The sequence below is a fragment of the Chelonia mydas genome, chromosome 4 (assembly GCF_015237465.2).
Source record: "Chelonia mydas isolate rCheMyd1 chromosome 4, rCheMyd1.pri.v2, whole genome shotgun sequence".
NCBI lineage: Eukaryota > Metazoa > Chordata > Testudines > Cheloniidae > Chelonia > Chelonia mydas.
Genome location: NC_057852.1, coordinates 53,199,823 through 53,213,430, shown reverse-complemented (window position 1 = coordinate 53,213,430; position 13,608 = coordinate 53,199,823). Strand labels below are relative to the sequence as shown.

At 44.6% G+C, this 13,608-nt stretch overlaps 1 protein-coding gene across 2 annotated transcripts in view; it reads left to right on the top strand.

Annotated features, from left to right (window-relative positions):
• The first annotated feature begins 8,582 nt into the window (after positions 1-8,582).
• Positions 8,583-13,608, top strand: part of RNF150 (ring finger protein 150) — a 190,124-nt gene continuing 185,098 nt past the window's right edge. The window contains exon 1 of one of the 2 annotated variants that reach the window (XM_043545734.1): positions 8,583-9,576. In XM_043545734.1, coding sequence (XP_043401669.1) covers positions 9,117-9,576 — 460 coding nt within the window. In that variant the 5' untranslated portion in view covers positions 8,583-9,116. The remainder of the gene's footprint in view (positions 9,577-13,608) is intronic. The other variant, XM_007067777.4, reaches the window with a different exon arrangement.

Here is a 13,608-nt window from a genome sequence, read left to right as displayed (position 1 = left end):
AGTTACCCCTCATCCCCTGCAAGTGTCTGTTATTCCAATAACATCATAGTTCCTTGACTGTGCCAGTTGAAGTAATCTTCAGCTCTCAGTCTGTCAGCTCTCAATGTCTTTTAGGCTAACCCAAGCTCACCCTGGCATCTCTGCTTCTGTTTCATAGCTCCGGTCCTGTGAGAGTCTAAACTGCAAAAAAGATGAAAAATTTTCTTGTCAGCTATTTTTATTGCCTTCTTCTAGAATTCAAGCTGATGAGATGAGCACTTTTGCATATCACTTCTTCCCATTTCGTTTTGATAGGCCTTCTTGATGGGCAGGAGACGATCCCTCCAGACTGGGTTCAGCGATTCAGCACAAATATTTTTTACGGTTACAAAGCAAAAACTTAAATATTACCTTATAACAAGGTAAAGAAAGTAAATGTAAGACTAATGCATGCAGCAATTTACAAGCATTTCATAAAATTTAAACATGTTGTTACAGGTTCAATACACATCTTAACCATACTAACACATAGGTGAAACAGACTGATTTCCAGCAATGAATTTGTCAGTTCTCAGCTGAGGCCTAAAGCTTTGGCAAGAGCTGGCACCTGGCACAGGCATGGGAAATAGAGATGTGGGGGTTGCTGCAGCACCCCCATGTTTTGTGCCCAGTGTCCTGGCTGCCAGCCCCACGCCCTGGCCACTAGCCCCATGCCCCTGCTGTCTGTGGTCCTGGCCACTGGCCTCACTCGGCCCTGTGTCCCACTCCGCCATCTGCCCCACACCCGGGGGCTCCGCTGCCAGCCCAGGGTCTATCAGCCCTGGGGGCTCCGCTCCAGGCTGCCATCCTCGCATGCAGGGTCATGGCTGCTGGCCCCATGCCCGAAGCTCTGCACCCATCTCTAGCTGTGGCCCCAGCCTCCGCTGCCTTACCCCTGTCCATGTCCCTCTTCCCCTCCTGGAGCCACAACCCTGCTCCTGGCCCCAGCTCTGGGGGTGGTGAGGGACATGGACGGGCTAAGAGGGGTGCAGCTCAGCACCCCCACTCCAAAAACTGTTCCAGCACCACTGGCATCTGGTCTGCCAACATCACACCACGATTCAGGGGACTTGGAAATCTAAAGGAGAGTCTACATTTCCTTTTCTTTCTTTTTTTAAAAGAAAGTTTGTAGCCCCTTATGAAGATTCTTGTCAAGACTAATTCAAATCAAATAGTTTATAACTATCAATGTTGAATGCTTAAATTAAGGCAACTAAATCCAGTGGGGCTGAGCTACTGCAGCTCTTATGGGTTTAATTTGAAACTGCAGGTGTTCAGCATCTCCTGAAAATCAGTCCACTCTGTATATGGATTTAAGTGCCTTATTTTATACACCCAAATTTGGATATGCTGGCCTTAGCTTCTCTATGCGGTACTGTCGATAAGTATGACTATTCTCATTTCACAAATATGAGCCACAGAGAAGCTGTGACAATTGAATAGTTATTGTTAGTAAAGTGCTATCTTAGGGCAGGTCTACACTACGGGCAAAAGTTGATCTAAGCTACACAATTTGAGTTACATTAGTAGCGTAACTCAAGTCGATGTAGCTTAGATTTACTTACCACGGGGTCCACACCGCGCCGGGTCGGCAGGAGAAACTCTCCCGTCAACTCCTCTTAGCCCTGGTCTACACTAAGTGGGGGGATAGAGCTAAATTATGCAACTTCAGCTACATGAATAACGTAGCTGAAGTCAATGTACTTAGACTTACTCACCGCGGTGTCTTCACTACGGTGAGTCGACTGCTGCCACTTCCCCATAGACTCTGCCTGCGCCTCTCGTGGCGGTGGAGTACAGGACTCGATGGGAGAGCCCTCGGGGGTCGATTTATCGCATCTAGACTAGACGCAATAAATTGATCCCCGCTGGATCGATCGCTGCCCGCCGATCTGGCGGGTAGTGTAGACATACCCTTACTCTTCTTGTTCTAGTGGGGTACCGGAGTGGACGGGAGAGCAATCGGTGGTCAATTTAGTGGGTCTTCACTAGACCCGCTAAATCAACTCCCGGTGGATCGATCACCGCAGCGTCAATCCCACCGGTAGTGGAGATAAACCCTTAGTCCTATAACTCACCAGAATACGCAGAGCACCTTACAATGGCTGGGGACCTACTGGTCCCCAGAACCACACCTTATTCAGACAATTGTCTTTTCTTGCAAAACTTTTCTAAATGTTGGTACCTATGCAAAGAACACAGCACAATCAGCAGTGCTCCACTTCTATTGCAGCAGAAGTCCAGTGTGGGAGGATCTCTAGATGTCCAAACACACACTTAATATGAAGTACTACAAATAATTCTTTATGTAGATAATAATTCTGGATAGTGTTAGGGAGGAGCCCCAGTAATGGTACATATTGATACCAATGTACAGATAAAAAAGTGATAAGTGATGTGACAAAATTTGCAGATGAAACAAAATTATTTAATTTAGTCAAGACTAGAGAAAACTGTGAAGAATTTCAGAGGAACTGGACAAGGTAGTTGGATTGGCAGCACAGTGGAAAATGAAATTCATGGATGACAAATACAAAGTAATACATGTTAGAAGGAATAATTTGAACTAACAATTCACATTGCAGGGTTCCAAATTAACCGTGTCCGCTCAAGGGCTGAATTGAGAACAGCTAAATGAAAAGCTCTGCCGCAATTTCAGCAAGTCAGCTGGCCAATGACTCCCTAAGGTGTCCATAAGTCTACCGGAGTATAAAAAAGAAAAGTACCAGACACTGTAAAAATGACTGGTACAGACCATGCGAACAGGGACATTCCTGGTTTTCAGGACCCCATTATAAAAATGGAGGGCTTATCTACACAGTGAAGTTATTGTTCAATAAGTGACTGTGTGAATTTAAAGCACACTGCTTACTACACCCTAACTCCCAGTATGGATACTCTCTTACTGAACATTAAGAGTACCCTTGGCTGGCTTAGCTAGGTGAACACTCTTACTGTTTACTAAAAGTGCCTTTGTACACAGTAGCTTAATGCACTTCCAAAGTATGTTAAGCTACTCTGCATAAAAGCCCTTTTAGTATCCATATACTGAGTTGGTGTGGAGTAGCTAGGCTAGTACTTTGCACTAACTACTGTAGGCTTTCTCCCTGCATAGATAAGCCCTGAGCATGTGCTGTTCATTCGCATTAATGCAAAGTGGTATTTGATCATGCAGGACAAGAGTCACTTGCTTTACATTTCTGCGAGGAGGTGAGTGGAACACAGGTCAGTCTTTTTTTTTGGAGGAGAGAGCATAGGGTAGGGTAAGGTTAGTGGCAAAATAATTTGCAGGCTTGGGAGGAATGGTAAGGCTGGCTTGATGTCTAGTTAATGGTATTATATTCCTATTCCAGAGCAAGAATGGAATTTTAAGGAGCTAGACAGAAGGAGAGTTCAGAATGATCTTGGCAACACAAAAAATAAAATGTTAAGTAGAATTGCTGTACATTTTCACTTCTCTATTATTCAACATTGAACTACAGTAGGTCAAATTAATAACTGTTTATTTTAAAGTAAGGTACTGGGAATAAACAAGTCTTGCTGTCTTTACTCCTAGATTGACAGATTTTTGAGGCAAGAATGGGCCATTTAATCTAGTCTGACCTGCTATATAATATAGACCAAAGAACTTGACCCAGTTACTTCTGTATTGAGTCTTGTTTGACTAAAGCAAGTCTTCCAGAAAAGCATATACACTTGATTTGAAAGACTCCAAAAGATGGAGAATCCACCACTTCGTTCGATAGTTTGTTCCAATGGTTAATAACCCTGAATGTTTAAAAAAAAAAGTGCCTTTTTCCTAACTTGAGGTGTCTGGTTCTAGCTTCCAACCAATGGTTCTTGTTATTCCTTTCTCTGCTAGATTAAAAAGCCTTTTAGTACCTGTTTGGCTTTTTTTTTTCTTCTGTGAAGTTATTTCAAGTATACCCTATAATCAACTCACGTCTCAAACTTATTTCTGATTTAAAAAATTCCTGATTGAGCTCCTGAAGTCTTTCACTGTAGGGTTTTTTCTCTCATCTTGGAATTTTTTGTATGGCTGTTCTCTGCACCCTTCCACATTTTTCAACATCCTTTTAAAAATGTGAACAGTAGAAATGGACACAGTATTCCAGTATCATTTTCACCAATGCTGTATAACATTATTCTTCAATTAGCCAGATCCAGCCTGGTAAGGCTTTCCATTTGGCCCACTGGGTTTTAGCTGGGAGCTCTGCCATAAGGGCAACCACCCTACCTCACTCCAGCTCCTTTCTGGGCTCCCAGTGGCTCTGGGCCCCCCACTCCCCTGATGGTCCTGACTGCAGCATCCCCACTGGCTGCCGGGACCTGGGGCAAGCTAGAGCCGGATAGCAGGGCCCCCAGCAGGAAGGGCTCAGGGCCCCCAGCAGGAAGGGGAACAGCTGATGCCTGGTAGGCATAATGAAAGGCCCAGCAAGTGGCTCCAGTCACTGAGCTCTTCTGCCAGGTGACCTCTTTCCTTCCCTGGCTGCAGAGCATCCTCTGAGCTGGCAGTTGCTGGCCTGAGTGGGGTAGGAATGCTCACATGTGTGTCAGGGTGGAACCACTGCAGCCAGGACTACAAGGGGAGTGCAGGAGCTGGAGCTGCTGGGAGCCATGGGCCAGCCAGAGCTGAGTAGTGGGACCATCCCTGGTCTGAGCTACCAAGAGCTGAGGGCGGAGCTTGAGCTGACAGCTTGAGCTGTCCATGGTTGGAGATGGAGCCAGGTAACAGGGCTGTCCTTACAAGAGACTCTCCAGCTGGGAGCAGGAGTCAGGGGTGGCAAGAATGGGACAGGATCTGGGTGGAGTAGTCCCCTGGATCTCCTCCAAATCCTCCACCGTCCGCTCTTCCTCCCAGCTCCCCGCACTCAGGCAGTACTAAGGAGGCTCCTGTCTTCTGCAGCTACTCCCCTCCCTCTCTCTTCCCTTGGGACAGAAAATGAGCATGGGGGACATACTGCTCATCTGAATAATCAGGATTTTGGGTTATCTGAAATTCAGATAAACAGACTTTAACTTGGCATGATGGTAATCAGAGGGGAAAATATACTGAAGTGCAGCTCAAAACCTGCCCTGATGGGACTCTCAGTCTGCGTGCTATTCAAAAACCAGCCAATGTACAATCTCTGGCATGCATGCCATTAGTTGCCAATCCGTCTGATGGGTGAAGAATTTCTGTGCTGTCTCTAGGGAGCAAACACCTGAACAGCTCTTTGCCTCTCCAAGATCTGAACATTGCTTTACCTGGCCCCTCAGAAAATATAACTGAACACCACTGCTGTATAAAGTGTTTATTAATCTTAGTCAGTTATTAATCTGTCTGCTTCATTTATTGTATAATGATAAATTTGTAATAAGACTGTCATGTGGGTACAAAGGCAACTGCCTTATAGAAGTTTAAGGAAATTACAGCTATGCAGTTGTCTTTATCAAGCAAAATTGTAATCTCACCAAAAAATTAAATTTTGTCTGACAAGACCTATTTTCTATAAAATCATGTTGACTGGCACTAAGTATATTCCCATCCTCTTATTCTTTTCCATGATTTTTCCTAGGACTAGCCAGCCTATAATTACGTGGGTCATCCCACTTACCCTTTCCTGAATATTGGCATAACTCTAGCATACTCTCAGTCTTCTGAAATTTCCCCGGTAATCCAAGATTTATTAAAAAATTAAAATCAGAGGATTAGAGATCTCCTCGGCCAAGTCTTTTAGGATTTTTGGGTGTTAAGGTGTCTGGACCTTTTAGTTTAAAAATGTTTATCATCATCTTTAATTATTAATGAGCAGGAAAGTACTTCATTACCCAATGTGATACAAGTTCATTGTCCTGATTCTTTCCAAATACAGAACATAAATATATATTTGAACACTTTTGCCTTTTCTGCATCATTATCAACATTCTTACCATCTAGATCTAGTAAGGGGGCCTATACCATAGGAACAAAAGAAATGCTTACAAATATACTTTTAAAATCTCAGTCTTATTGTGCTTAGCCCTGCCAGGTCTGGATTTTTCCACTGATGTATTTAGCTTCCCTGAATCAATTTTCTGTACTTCATAACTTCTAATATAGTGGTTGGTATGTACTTCCTCTTTTTCTATGTTATATCCTTCCCCCAGTTACTGGCTTCACTTCCATACTGAACAAGGATGGGCTTCTACCCAAAATTGTTCTGTTACTTGATTGTGGATTTTTGGTCACCTAATAAACTCTAATAAAGGGTGATTTAGGTTGGACATTAGGAAAACCTTCCTAACTGTCAGAGTGGTTAAGCACTGGAATAAATTGCCTAGGGAGCTTGTGGAATCTCCATTATTGGGGATTTTTAAGAGCAGGTTGGACAAACACCTGTCAGGGATGGTCTAGATCAGGGGTGAGCAAACTTTTTGGCCTGAGGGCCACATCTGGGTATGGAAATTGTATGGTGGGCCATGCATGCTCAGGAAATTGGGGGTTGGGGTGCAGGAGGGCGTGAGGGCTCCAGCTGGGGATATGAGCTCTGGGGTGGGGCTGGTGATGAGGAGTTGGGGTTGCAGGAGGGTGCTCCAGGTTGGGACCGAGGGGTTCAGAGGGCAGGAGGGGGATCGGGGCTGGGGCACAGGAGAGGGTCAAGGGAGCAGGCTCCGGGCAGCGCTTACCTCAAGCAGCTTCCAGAAATAGTGGCATGTCCCCGCTCCGGCTCCTATGCGGAGACACGCTACCCTGTGCACAGGCTGCGGTTCCCGGCCAATGGGAGCTGCAGGGGAGGTGCTTGGGATGGGGGAAGCATGCGGAGCCCCCTGGCTGCCCCATGCGTAGGAGCCAGAGTGGAGACGTGCCACTGCTTCGGGAGTCATGCGGAGTGGGGCAAGACTTTGACCCTGCTTCCTGACAGGAGCTCGAGGGCCGGATTAAAATGTCTGGAGGGCCAGATGTGGCCCCCGGGCCATAGTTTGCCCACCTCTGGTCTAGATAATAGTTAGCCCTGCCCTGAATGCAGGGGACTGGACTAGATGACCTCTCAAGGTCCCTTCCGGTTCTATGATTCTTCTTAAACAACTCCCAATTTTTATTCACCCTTTTGTGATTTTTTTTCCCTTCCCAACCAATTTTGATCATACTCTTCCCCATTTTGGGAAAGCAGTCCTTCTGAAGCACCACAGATATGTTACTGGTTGGGTATATACTCTGCCCACATTCAACGTAACCATGTAGCAACATAACTTAAAAGTCAAATACTGCCATCAGTTTACATGCACAAGTCCCATGTAAGTCAAAGGGCAACAGCAGAGTTTAGCCACAAGAAGATTAAAACAGACCATATATGTTCATCATGTCAGCTATCTGTTTACAATAAAGAATAAATGGCCATTGCAAAACGTAACTTTTTCTCCTTATATACAACAGATTCTGATCTCATTTGCATTGGAGTAGATACAGAATGACTCAGTTGTGGTTTAACACTCTTTTCATACTGGTGTGAAAGAGATCAGAATATTGACTACATACTTACTCCCTGTGAGTATTTTAATTCCAATTATTATACATAATAAAGAATCAGAGTTCCAAAACATTGACTACAGCAGGTCCAGGATTTTACCCATTCCTTTTTTGCCCCGCTCTTTGTGCTTGACTCACCAATTTTAATTGCTGTTGCCTCAGAAGTTCTGGGTTGTTTTTTTTTTTTTAAGTTTCACACTAAACATTCTTTATATTTGTGTCAATAGTTGACCTACTTGTTTTTGTGTTTAAATCTGTTTATTGTGCAAGTCTGTTCTGTTTTGAAACAGAATGTTTGTTTCCAAATGTATGCATACACACACCTCACTATAAATATACATGCATATACATACATAAATGCTTCTCTCATGTAACAGCATAGCACACACTTGTTTATTGTTAGAGATCCATATAATAAAACAGAAATTCAGTGGCGAACTGTCCTTTATTGCTTTCTTTTCTTAGGAACATCGGAACTGTTATAACAGGTCAGAGCGGTGGGCCATCCAATCCAGTGCGCTGTCTCTGACAGGGGCTAGTAGCAGATGTTTCAGAGGAAGAGGACCGTGACCCCATTGTGGGTAGTTATGGATAATTTGCCAATCAAGAAAAATTCTCATTGATCGCAGGCAGGAAAACAAGTAAATTAATTAAAATAACAGGGTCCAAAAAGTGATTTTTAAAGTCTCTAATCCTAAACTTCAATTTTCTCCCAGACTTTCTGCTAGAGTGGTTTTCAACCTTTGCCATTGGTGGACCCCTAAAAATTTCAAATGGAGGTGCAGACCCTGGGAAATCTTAGACAGTCTGTGTGCAGCACCCCTGCTCCACAGGCATCAAGTTGAAAACCACTGTTCCAGGGTGACAACCTTTCACAGACCCTGGCTTAGACATAGTCCTTTGCCCCCTCCCCACAGGAGTCCGCAGACCACGGGTTGAAAGCTACTGCCCTAGAGTCTGGTATCTTCCCCTCCACCGGCTCACAGACTGGTTCTGCCGCTGTCCCGCCTGTCTCCCAGCAGGTGGCGCTGCTGCCCCTCCAAGGCTGAGCGCCATTAAAGCCCAGCCGCAAGGGCTCTCGACATCACGCCAAAGCCCCTCCTGCACGCGCCTCCCCTACCCCCCGCTCCCCCCCAGAGCCAGCATCTCCTCTGGCGAGCCGCCTGCAGAGCTACCCGGCGAGGGGGTGGAGCGGGGGAGGGCGAGAAGCAGCCCCCCCCCCCCCCCGCTCCATATAGCGAGAACGCCTCCTCCTCAGCCAGCCGGAGCTCCCTTTTGAAGGGGCTCCCACAAGCTCCCGTACAGTTGCAACCACCCCCTGCCCCCAAAGGGAGAGGGAAGCGACCGCAGAGCCGGGCAGGAGCCCGAGGGGGGCGGGGTGGAAAGGGAGAAGAGGGGGAGAGAGCTGCGGAGCGAGGCGCTCGGAGGCAGGGAAAAGCCCCCAGTGAAATGCACTGCAGCTGAGGTTACCCAGCCAGCTTCCCCCCCGCCCCTGCCTCGCGCGGCCGGATCCCAGCAGCGGGAGCAGCCGCCGCCTCCCCCCGAGCGGGCTCCGGTGCTCGCTCGCACACGCAGCCGGGCCGGAGGCGAGGGGGGAGGCCGAGGAAGGATGGCAGTGTCTCTGATCCAGGCGTGCCGCAGCCTGGCCCTCTCAACATGGCTGCTCTCCTTCTGCTTCGTGCATCTGCTCTGCCTGGACTTCACGGTGGCCGAGAAAGAGGAGTGGTACACGGCCTTCGTGAACATCACCTACGCCGAGCCGGCGGCCGGCAGCCTGGAGCTGCGCAGCGAGAAGAGCGAGTGCGGGCGCTACGGGGAGCACTCGCCCAAGCAGGATGCCCGGGGCCAGGTGGTGATGACCGCCTCCGCCCACGACCGGCTGGCCTGCGACCCCCACGCCCGCTTCGCCGCCCCGGGCCCGGGCAAGAGCTGGGTGGCGCTGATCCCCAGGGGCAACTGCACGTACAAGGATAAGATCCGGCACGCCGCCGCCCAGAACGCCTCTGCCGTGGTGATCTTCAACGTGGGCTCCAGCAACGCCAACGAGACCATCACCATGCCGCATGCAGGTGCGTGGGAGCGGGCGGAGCCCCTAAGGTCTGCCTGCAGAAATCCCTGCCTGGGGGTACGCTGCCCTCCGGCCCGACGCTTTTAAGGCCAGTTTGACCCCTTCGTCCACCCCGCTCGTTAGTAGGGACCATGCCTGCTGATACCTAGTGTGGTGTTACAGCAGGCGTCGCTCGCCAGTGCGGGAGTGTGGTGCTTTGTGGAGATGGGGAGGTGGGGGACATTCTCTCCCCGAATATCTGGGCTGAGCTGAGAGCTGGGGTGGGCTGGGCGGACCCTCTTGGTCAGTTTGTGTATCCGTTATCCTGGCCAGGACTTATCTGCAACTGGGTCCCTCTGACCCCTTCTCCTTTTTGGTTCATGTTTCATTTGTGCATAGAAGATAAGTGTTTTTCTGGGCACCTGTACAGGTCGTAAATACTCTTCTGACTGCTGCCATGGAGAGAAATTGACCGGTTGCCAAGACCTATAAACAATAACATTCAATCTGGTGGAAAAGTTCGAAAGCTGTGAAGTTTTGGCCACTTTTGTGGATTTTATGGGACCTGTGGTCCCTTTATAAGGCAGTTAGGCAGCTGTAAGCATTTTGTTGGATCATTAAGATCCGGTGGCCCATGTCAGGCAGGGGCTGTGGGTGAGACTGAGCTCTTCACGATGTGAAGGATAACATTATTTCTTAATTACTAAGAGGTTCTGCAAAGTAGGGAATGCAGTGTTTCCCATCATTTTTGCAATTATTTTCATCTGTGGGACCAAACGTTGTGGAGTATCTGATTTTATGAAATACAGGTGCAGACATTTGTCTCAAATTATGGTTTCTCATCCTTCCCATGTGTGCCTTCGATGCCTGGAGATGGATGTTCAAAGAATTAATCAACTTGTGCTATCAGAGAGGGAAGGTAAACATAGCCATCAGAAATAACAGCAAAGCCAGAACAAACACTGGATTGCTATATAATGAAAACATTGTTTTTATAAAAATGTTTGTTTTGAAATTGTTGTTTTAAAGATCAGCTAATCAGATTTATTTTTAGGGACAAAGTCTTCTGCCAGGGGCCACTAGTCTCTTATGCCAAGAGCCTGACTAACATGCCACTTATTAGTGGAATCTCTGGTTTGCAGCCAGTAACTAATAATACCCAGCTCTTTCATGCCAGTTGAATCTTAGTGGTGTTGGGGGTAAATTGGAACATAATTAGGTTACAAAGCATGGATATTTTAATTAAATTTTTATGTTTTGCAATCACCTAGCCAGGATGGGTGAGAGGTAAAAGAATTCCTTCATTACTAACATTATAATAGTGCAGCTATTGGACAGAACATTTTGAACATCTTGCACTCAGTCCTCTATGAAGAGATTAACTGTTTGTTGGAGCAAAATGATATGCTTTTGAGAGGGTGGATTGGATCAGAAGAAGGTTTTTACGTTTTTTAATCTTGATATTGCTTAGGACTTTTTGTGCCTTTAAAATTAGGTGCTCCTAATAGTCTTAAAACTTCTCAATAAACTGTATATGGTTTAGTTTCTGTTTAGGTTGTACTCCCTATTTAAGTATTGAAGATTATTTAGCAGGCAACGTAATAAGAGCTTGACATATAGAAATATAAGCACTCTTAAAGTCAAGCTCAGGGTATTGCAACACAAAATAGGATACACCATTTGTTCCTGTCTAATACGTTTCTTTAAAACTGCCAACATGTTGAATCAATTAGTGGCTTGCCTGTTTTTAAAGAATGCACTAAGCTGTTTTCCCATGCAAATAGTGGTTTATTTGGAAACAGTGGTAGTAAAATGTAGTCATTGGCTACATGTCCATAAACCAAACCTCAGTGAAACAAGGTAGTTTTTTCATGATTACTTGCAGAAATAAAAACTTTCTTGAAGAAAATGTCAGTACTGGTGCTAGCGAGACTCTCCGTATTTGCATTGTAAATTATGAAGATTTTATTAATTGTCTGTTTTAATTTGTATTGGTCTGAAGTACAGTATAGAAGCGATTAGCTGGTATGTGCTTACTTTTCATTTAAATAGTTTGTTTTTTAAATTATGGAAGAGCAAAGCATCTAGAACTTCTGCTAGGTTCAGAAGCTTTTATCACTTCTCAATAATGAACTTGTATGAAAAAATGTGTTCATTAAAAGAGATTTTTCCAGGATAGTAATCCATCATGTCAAGTAGGCCTTTGAGTGTCCGCTGCCCCTCATTTAAAACAAAATAGCAGTTGTTTAGGTTTGAAAAGCAGCTAGCTGCTGTGCATAATTTTCATAAAATATTATAATCTATGGCAGTCTATACCTAGTGTGAATAAAGTAAATCCAGTTGAAATCAGCATAATTTACAATATTGAACAAATGTCACAATGGGTTCTCTGGTGCCATCAACATTGTGATACTGCATATGAATGCCTCACAAATTTTGATCCAATCACCACATGTATTTAGAATGTCATAATTGTTCTGAACAGCATGTATGCATGAGTCAAGTAGTCTGAATTCCACTGTATTCTGCATTTATGGTACATGTCGTCACTAATTTTTAGTGTCCTGTTGTATGTGGAAAGTGACATCCACCTCTCAACAAGAGGGAGGTACTTTCTGGATTTTTGAAATGGCTGTCACAGATTAGTAATTGTCAAAATATTCTGTCTTATAATAAAAGCCAAGTATTATGATCCTTCTTTTCATTAAGAACCTGGGGTGAAATCCTTGTTCCGTTGAAGTCAATAGCAAAACTGGCAGTGACTTCAGTGGAGGCAAAATGTAATCTCTGGTCTCCTGTGCTGGAGTCCCTTTTACTAGATCACTCTTTGGAAGTAACAGTGCTTCTGTCCCACACGCTATCAACGTCTCTGCCCAGCTATTTCTTTTAATGTGTTTTAGAACATACAGGTAGAGGTACTTTGGACTATTAATGCACTTTCTCCTGCTTCCACCAATAATCCTGTATTGTATTAAAACTAAATTTTAGGGCTTGCACAGATATGCAAATTAGAATTCACATACATGATCTGTAGAACAAAAGTAGTATTTGGATTACAGGGAAAACCATGGCTGGGTATACCATACTTCAAAGAATTTTTGTGAATATTTTTCTGAATACTGTAGTTAAAAGCCTGGAATAAGTATTTGAAATTCTCAGTCTTCTTACTATAAAAAGAATTTTCTTGTCTTTAGATGCAGTGAATGCTGAAGAGAAGGTTATTCGTATTTATTATTTAAAAAAAATAATCAAAAACACAAACTGTTTAACTCATATGAAGGCTGTGCCTAAACCAGCAAAGTAAAATATATTTGGAGTCGGGGCTTTCATTCCAGCCTCATTCTTCCTGTGATATTTAGCATTTGCAGCACATATAATAATGTATACTGTGTGTAGGGCCAAATTTTCAGCCACAGTCTCTGATCTTATGCCTGTTTAAAAATTTTTTAAAAATCCTGTGTATCTTTGGTGCAAATATCCGTTTCTGCATGCCAGTCAAGTGATGTCCCAACTACCTGATTTGTATGCACAAATGCCCATTTTCACATTCAGATAATGGCATGCACATTTTTTTTTGTGAGTGCAAACATTTAGGGACCTATTTCAGGGGACGCAAACAGAGGCTGCAGTTGAAAATGTATCCCTTTACTGAGGTTGAGATTGAATTATTGTATTTATTTTTATTTGTTGTTTTACAACTGACCTTTAACATTGCAGTAAGCTGTAGCTCGCGAAAGCTTATGCTCAAATAAATTTGACAGGTGCCACAAGTACTCCTTTTCTTTTTTAGTAAGATAGTTAATTATTTATGCTTTGTGTGTTTTGGGTCTGGATTTTAGAGCTTTTGCTGGATTTTTAGATAGTCTGTTGAACTCAGTACAAATATTTCTGAGAATATTCACGTTAAATATATATAATATGTTGAGTGGATTTACGGTTGGATTTTCAAAAGTGCCTGAGTTAGGGGGATAAGTCCCACTTGTCTTTCTGTGGGACTTGTGCTCCTAAGTCACTTAGGGACATTAGAAAATACTTACTTTAATGAGCACTAAAA